This window comes from Montipora capricornis, chromosome 9 (genome assembly GCF_036669925.1).
Source record: "Montipora capricornis isolate CH-2021 chromosome 9, ASM3666992v2, whole genome shotgun sequence".
Taxonomy (NCBI): Eukaryota; Metazoa; Cnidaria; class Anthozoa; order Scleractinia; family Acroporidae; genus Montipora; species Montipora capricornis.
This window is the reverse complement of record NC_090891.1, coordinates 26400793-26408828: the sequence shown is the minus strand read 5'-3', so window position 1 is coordinate 26408828 and position 8036 is coordinate 26400793. Positions and strand designations below refer to the sequence as shown.

Sequence of the window (8036 nt, the reverse complement as noted above, 5' to 3'; positions counted from 1 at the left end):
CTACGACTTAGTCAGTGTGGTCAGCAATAACGCAGGCTTTTGAACTGTCTCAGTTGACAACGTCATGGCGCCAATCATACTGCCGGGGGCTGTTTCTCAAGTGTGCCAACTCAATTATGATTTACTTGGTAGTTATTCATGACGTTTGTTCATGACAAGGGCTCTAATGTACTGTTGCTTTAAGGCAACATTAATGTGCCTTAATGTACTGTTTTAAGATTCTTTGGAAAGATCAGTTGCTCACATTCAAGAGCGAAAACTAAATTTTGAAGCGAAGTTGAGTCATTTATAATCATGGTACATAACATTTAGTGTCAGCAACCTCAGCTATGTTTTGTGGGTTGTTCAGTGTTGTAATGCCAAGCAGGAAGTACTGAACAAATTCATTTGATCTGATATATAATGTATCATGTTTTGTGTCATCGACGTGAGTTAATGATATGTTCAAACTTGAGATTGTCTTCAAACTCTCTAACTGGCTTAAGATCTGTACAGATAAAAGGGTTTTTAATGATAGCTATCAGCGAAGAAAAAGAAAGAAGCAAATTGTCGAATACTGAATATTCGACAATTTGTTTGTTTTTCTTTTTCTTCGCTGTTTTTGGGCCCCGAATAGCTTTAAAGGAGTGCTATGCGAAGCTTGGCTCAGATATCAATTGCATGGGAAAAGCTCTTTTCAACTCATTCCGAGTCATTAGTTCCTTATGACAAACAGGAAAAAATTCATTTCCTAAAAATGTGCCCTTCAGCCCAAAAATCGGAGGCGGTTTCCATCCTAAGTATTCAGGATCACTTGGTAACGTCATAACTTTGCCGTTGTGCGTAATTCCTTGTTATGACTTTGACTTTAAAGACTTTGTTAATTTTAACTTGCATAAGAAATCACAATGTTGCAAGTCAGCAAAGTCTTGTTCCACTACATATTTGTCTACCATGAACAATAAAACTAGCTGAGTTTATTGCTAAGACGCATATGAACTTACTTGTGACTGAAAGTCAATAGGCAGAGACCAATAACAACAAACAACTTCATGGCGGAATTGAAGTGGGCCGTTTGACTTGCTGGTGCAAACTCAGATCTCCATAAATGATCAGCGACGGCTGGTTTGTGGCCGAGAAAAGGAAAACACCGGCTTTTATACTCCCATTTGAAAACGTCATAAGGCCAATATCGCAAATTTGTTCTACTGGGGCGGTTTATCAAGTAGGTTTGATGACGTTTGCGGTTGGCGGGGGCTCTGTTGCATTATTTCAGATTCATTGGAAATATTATCACTTTACAAAACAGCTGAGCTGCTCATACTAAATTTTACCACGGATTTGGAGTCATTTATAATCATGATACAGAACGCTTTGTGCTGCTTTGCAACCTGAGCTGCAATATTTTGGCTATGTTCATTGCTGTAATGCCAAACAGGAAGAACCAAACTAATTCATTTGATGAGCTCATCTGTTGTATAATGTGTCAATCATGTTTTGTGTCATCAGCTTGAGTTATGCTCTTTGGCTTAATGAGGCCCAACAGGAAAAACCGAAAAAATGCATTTGAGCAAACCTTCGAGCTATGCCATTCTTAGTGTTAGTGTATATGATAGTATTCGATAATTGTTTTCTCTCCGCTGTTTGTAGGTCCCCAATTTTTGAATAGTCTTGAAGTGTCTAAGGGCCTCCACTGGCATGACTATTTCGCGGGTGGGGGTATGGGTGAAGGTAGGGGTAGGGGGTAGGGGGTTAAGGGTACCATAGCAGAAACAACTCAAACCTTAAAGAAAAATGCTAACCTTAGGCCCCAACACTATGCTTAAGGTAATGTTTAGGCCTAAGGTTAGTATTTTTGTAAAAGTTTGGGTTGTTTCAGCTATGGTACCTTCACCCCTACCCCACCTACCTACCACACACCCCTACTCCCACCCCCGAAATAGTCATGCCCACCTCCACAGACGAGGCAAGTTGTTATCGATAACTTAATAACAAGTTATCGATGACGAAACATTTCGTGTGTGAAGTTATTGACTACAAATAGCGAACTGAATCAAGCCGTCGACAACAACTTTTGTCATCGACAACTACTATTGTTGTCGGTCACAAACGCGACCGTTTTGTTATTAAATTCCCTTTCTCCCGTCTGTTGGCAACTTCAGTAAGGATCACTGAAGTCTGTTTTGCAGCTACGCTATTTTCTCAGGCTGCAGCAAACCGTACAGGTTATCGACAACTCAAAGGTTCGTCTGTGAAAACGTGTTTCCTAACATTACAGTTGTCGATTAAATTAGTTAACGTCGACTGTAAGCAGTCGTCGACTGACAACTTGCCCCGTACGTGGACGGCCTAAGTATTAAGTTTACCATAGATATTAATTGCATGGGAAAAGCTCGTCTTAACTTATTCAGATCCATTGGTTCATTAAGACAAACAGGAAAAAATGTTCTAAAAACGTACCAAAAACGTTGGGTGTTGTTGATTCTTGAAACGCTTGGTAATGCCATTTTAAAGTTGCATGGCCGTTGCACTTAATTCCTCTTTATATATTTGACGTTTAAGACGGTGAAAATTTTAACTTGAATGTGGAAAACTGCAATTTTGCAGTCAGCAAAGTTGTTATTTACAAGTAAATTTCCATTGATATTGTATTTAATGGTTCATTAATTAAGCCTTCATTTGCTTAAACGCGTTTACACGTAATCGCATTTTCATGGTTTTTTTTTCTTGTAACTTAGTGGGCTTTCAAGAGTGAAAAGCCGGGGAATAGAACGCGAAAGACGAATTATTTTCTCATGCTAATGTCTTACTTATCACAAAATCCTATTTTATTTCTACCTTATCTTCTATGCACTGTTACTTGTTCAATATCGAATTCTGCTATGCGGAAAATCAGTGATCTTATTATAAACAACTTTAATTTAGAAGTCATTAGTCGGCTGTGAGGAGCGGAGAAAAGGAAAGAATGAGGACAATTGACTGCCCTGCGGCAACGTTTTTGTCCTTGTTTTCAAAGAAAAAGAAACTATTGTGTTTTTGTCTAAGGACTGATAATTTGCTTGAAAGCTTGAAAGTTCCTGGCCATCAATCAAAACCCAAAAGAAGGCCCGCCGCTCTATTATTTTATTCACTTAAAATGCCTTTTTTTGCGGTTTGTCTAAGTTTTCTTCGGCAGGGTTTGGTTCAATATGAGACAAATGCTCTACAATAATGTTAGATTCGAGAATGACAATCGCAAATATGAGTGCCACTTTAGCAGTGGCGGAATGAGAGCCTGAAAATTTCTGGAATGAACGAGATTCGGAACCGATGACCACAACACTACAGGTGCAGCGCTTTCCCAATAGAGCTATCAAGTCAATTGTGAGCAGGACTCTGATTTTGGAGCTCCCCTTACTTGCTTATTTACCCACCAGATGTTTATGACTTTTCCAACCGTTAGAACGTGGTTAAATGTGGTTGTGTGAAGACAAGTTAAAAGGGAAAACAGCTCACTTCCGGTTGCCGTTTGCGTCTCAAAAACGCGCGTGCTTAAGATCCCTAATACTACAGTACGACCCGCTGTACGGCCCATTCAAGTTGAAAATTATCTTAGCAAGTTTTTCATATTGTTTATTTGAAATAAACCTGTGAAACTACTTGAATCTTGTAAGCAACGAATACTTCAAAAAGCCAATAGAATTTAATTGTTCTTCAGATTTTAACGCATGCTAATCATTTTTGACACTGAATTGAAAGTTTCTCTTGACTTCAACTAGTTTCCTTTCCTGCGTGCCTTATTACCTCAGAGATATTATAAATATCTTACAAACCTAGTTTCTCGGTCCGTGCTGTAAGTTGCAGATCCTCGTTTTTTCCCGTTGATTTATGGCCCGCGCGCTTCTACCCTGCCAGCAGAGCAGGGTAGAAGCAGGAATGGCGCAGTGGTGGCGCAATGGTGGCGCAATGGTGGCGCAATGGTGGCGCAATGGTGGCGCAATGGTGGCGCAATGGTGGCGCAATGGCGGCACAATGGTGGCGCAATGGTGGCGCAGTGGTGAGAACACTTGCCTCCCACTAATGTGGCCCAGGTTCGATTCCCTGACCCGCTGCCATAAGTGAGTTGAGTTTGTGATGGTTCTCTACTCTGCTTCGAGGGTTTTTCTTTGGGTTCTGCGGTTTTCCTCCCTCAGCAAAAACCAGCATACAGCTGATTCCAGCAAGCTGTAAGCTGTGCTCCAAGGTCACAGATGGACCGTATAGCGGCTGCCAGCGGCGCCATTGTAAGCTTTCGGTTCGACCTTGTTGAGCTGCGTCTTTGCTGTACTTGCGACGGCGATTAGCCGCGATTATTATTATTATTATTATTATTATTATTATTATTATTATTAATTTTATTTTTATTTATTATTTTATTTTTTTTTATTTTTAATTTTTAAAGTGCAACTAACCCTATTTTTTTTGTTCGCTAAAAATAATCCCGCTATTCGCCTAAGCATTTCTGCGAAAAAAATTTTGTCCTAGCTTTTTTTGTTCATTTTTACTAGCAGTTGCCAAAAGATTAAATTTGGCGCTTTTTTCGGCCACGGCCGAGCATTTGGAAGGATGGGCCCTAGTTGTACTGTGACGTCATCGAAAGTAAATCAACACTCGCGTGATGCACGACAATCATCGATTTGAGAAGAAACTTTTAGTTATGCCTGACCGCTGTATGGCGTATGGCTGTAACAATAAGGCAGACCCCTAAATTGGAATTGGCCTGCATAAAATTCCGTTTTTTGGAGACGATCGTAAGGAATGCCGCAGAAGACGGAAGAAATGGATCGACTTTGTACTTTGCAGACGAGTCCATTAGACTCCCATTGGAAACCAACTAAGCATTCTAAGATCTGCTCCCTACATTTTAGAAGAGAGGATTTCTCTCGGATGTTGACTGCTCTTCCCGGGCAAGAAAAGCTATCTTCACCAAGGTTTATGGCAGACGACCTTGGGCCGTGTGTCTTCCCAACAATTCAGACAAACGACCCTGAATTCACACAAGGAGAATGGTGAACACTTATAATATAACTACAGAGAATCAGGCAAACATACTGCTTCTAATGTACAACGAATAAGATTGTAATACTCCAACACAGACGGTCAAGCTTGCTGACGAAAGAAACACGGCGGTTTTTTTTACATAATTTACAGTAGACAGTACTCCTACGAAATGATTTTCGGAAACTCATCAAGACTCCGCTTGAACTGCTCCGTCTAGTAGTCTGGCCTGAAGTTATTGCTCTAACCATTTATTTTCCTCGTTTTCTGCTTCATATTTCTTTAGCCATTATGTCGTCTGAGCTTTCACAACGTGAAGCATACAAGGCGCGTTCGTCTTCGTCATCTTCGCCTTCCACTTCAATGTCGGAATCATCCTCAAAACTTGCCACTGAGTCTCCTGATTCGTTAATACTCTCTGAATCTGGGACGCTAGATTCCATATCTCGTGTTTTTTTTAATTTGAGCGCTTTTAAGTACACTACGCCGTTAAAATAACGTAAAGAAACCTGTCCGAAAAGAGCTTCTCGGTCATATGCTTTGTAAGACGCGACAAAGCGACTCTTTCGATGACGTCACGGGATGGCTCGTCCCAACTCCCACAAATACTCGGTCATGGCGCAGAGGTGGTTCAACTTTAAACAACTGTAGAAGGGCGAGGATTTTATCAATCACAGAACCTTTTTTCGCCAAAAGTGTCACGGAAATTTAACTCGATAAAGAAATCGTGTCAAGTCCTTATTGAGTATGCGCAAGCCGTTGCTTGGAGAAAGTTTTGAGCCCCTGAGCAAGTCCGACGAACGCGCTCCTAGTCGCCATATTGATTTTGGCACTGAAGGCTCAAATTTGACCTTCGCTTTGTCAGAAATATGATGCGCATGCGGCCTAAACCAATTTGATCGGAGTGAATAGCTGCGACGACTTAAAGTCTTCAGGCGTTTTCTGCAAAGCCTCTCCTGAAGGTGAGGCTAAATCGCGTGGGTGGGTGGGTCGTAGGTGGTGGGTAGTGGGCTAGGGTTAAGGGTTAGGGTTAAGGGTTAGGGTTAGGGTTAAGGTTAAATGTGAACCACTGACAGAATGTTAACGTAACATCTTTGGCACAATTCCTTCAGAGTCACTCGGTGTACACGCCAGAAAGAGATCGTGAAGAAAACCGCTGTTGCGAGAGGGCATTTGAAACTGCATAAAAGTATGTAGACATGACGTGTATGCATGGAGGATATCGGACCGACGACCCACGATACACGACCCACCCATCAACCACCCACCCACTCACGCTGATTAGATACACTCTCTCCTGATCGCCCTGTGGTGGATTTTAGTGCGGTTCTGCTCACAGGGTGGCGCGCTTAGCGCTTTGGCAATAAATCAGTGGAAAAACTCGGTCGGTAACTTGCAGTTCGGACCTAGCTCGAACTCGGTTAGTAAAAGGTATAGCTCGTTTTTGATGTAATGATTTGTTTTCAGTTCATTATCTATATTTTGGCAGCTTTCTACGCGGGGGTTCGGCTCGTTGTTGCCGTGACAGTAGGTTTCCCTTTTATCTTTTTAGTTTTTGTTACCTTACCTCGCTCATTATATTTCCTGCTCTTTAATGGTTCATGCAGTTGAGGGAAGTTCTGTTGTATTGGCGATGGTGTGCGTAAACAAACTCTGTGATTAATATGTATGTTTTGATGCTCCTCATGTGTTCAAATGTCGACATCTTTGACACTTCTACGATCACCGGGTTTTTTAAATTGACATCATTGCCTTTCTTCGTGTCCCCAATTAGTGCTCCAGCACTAGAACGACTAGACACTTAAATAAAATTCCTTTCCTTTCCTTTTTTTCTTCTTAAGGTCCTGCAGATCATAAAAATCTCTTCTTTCAGTACCCTGAAAAACTAATGAATATTTGACCGAAAAAATATTTACCTTTGAGTAAGGGCTTCTCAAACAAAGATTTTAACAATAAACACAACATGTTTTACAGCATAAGCTTTTCTAAAAAACTTCGTCGTGTAGGCTCTGTTATGAAACACTTGCATGCTCGTTCCGTGGATTAAATCAATATTTTCATGCTGAATTTTTATTCTAGTTTCGGTAATACCTATAATATTATTTCATGCTCCATACAGTCTGACTGATGTTGTTGGTAAGGCATTACCCTGGGCGAGCTCCTTTTTCTAGGACACAAATAATACGGAATAACCGCATTTGTTTGGGATATTTTGGCCAAGCCCTGATGGGCTCGGCCGTTTATTGAAAATCAGCATGGTAACCTAGGAAATACCCAAATATAGAAGACATGATCCCAGCAAAGGTGAGGGGACACACGCCATCCACAAGAAAGTAAAAAATAGGGAGGGTGGGGAGGGAAAATTGATTTGACTCTGTTGAATCAGCCTCCGCCTAGCTTTGCACAAATAGTTAATTATCTCCAGAAAATCCCGGATGATAGAAATGCCCAAACTGCAACATGGGAAATAACTAACTAAGCATGTCACACTCAGCATAAATCCATTTATTTCCTCTGGGCAATAAATGTCCCAAAGTTAAAACGAAAATCAAGTTTCCTCTTGTAAATGAGTTTGAACGTTTCCTAAAGTGCTTCCAGGCTTCGAATATTTGTGTGAAACAGTGGCCATACAGAATTTGAAAGAGACCAAATGGGCCGAGGAGCGGTTTTTTGTCAACTTGGAAAAGCTACTATGTGGAGAATAACATCTACAACTGGTAGCTGGAGTATAGATATAATCAAGAACAGATCTTTTATCGAAACAACTGTATTTACTCATGATCAAAAAAATCACTTTCCTATATTTTCTTTAGATTTTGAACTTGAAGTGTGTTTGCTTAACACCTGACTGGCAAAAGTTTGAGCTCTGATTTTTATCCAAAGACTGTTTAAGTTTTGGATTTCACGGTCGGCCATTTGTCACGTTGAAGACTGACCAATTGTATTTCTGAGGGTTGGATCTAGGGAAAAGTGACGTAATTTACTCACTAGCTTAAAATTTAAGCGGGTAAATGCAGCTTGTTATATATGGAAAACACCAG

The 8036-nt window shown here is 40.8% G+C and overlaps 1 protein-coding gene across 1 annotated transcript in view; it reads right to left on the bottom strand.

Annotated features, from left to right (window-relative positions):
* LOC138015842 (uncharacterized) overlaps positions 1 to 1143 on the bottom strand; it is a 4692-nt gene extending 3549 nt beyond the window's left edge. The window contains exon 1 of the mRNA XM_068862963.1: positions 984 to 1143. Within this exon, the coding sequence (XP_068719064.1) occupies positions 984 to 1033 (50 nt within the window). The 5' untranslated portion in view covers positions 1034 to 1143. The remainder of the gene's footprint in view (positions 1 to 983) is intronic.
* Between the last annotated feature and the right edge of the window lie 6893 nt (positions 1144 to 8036).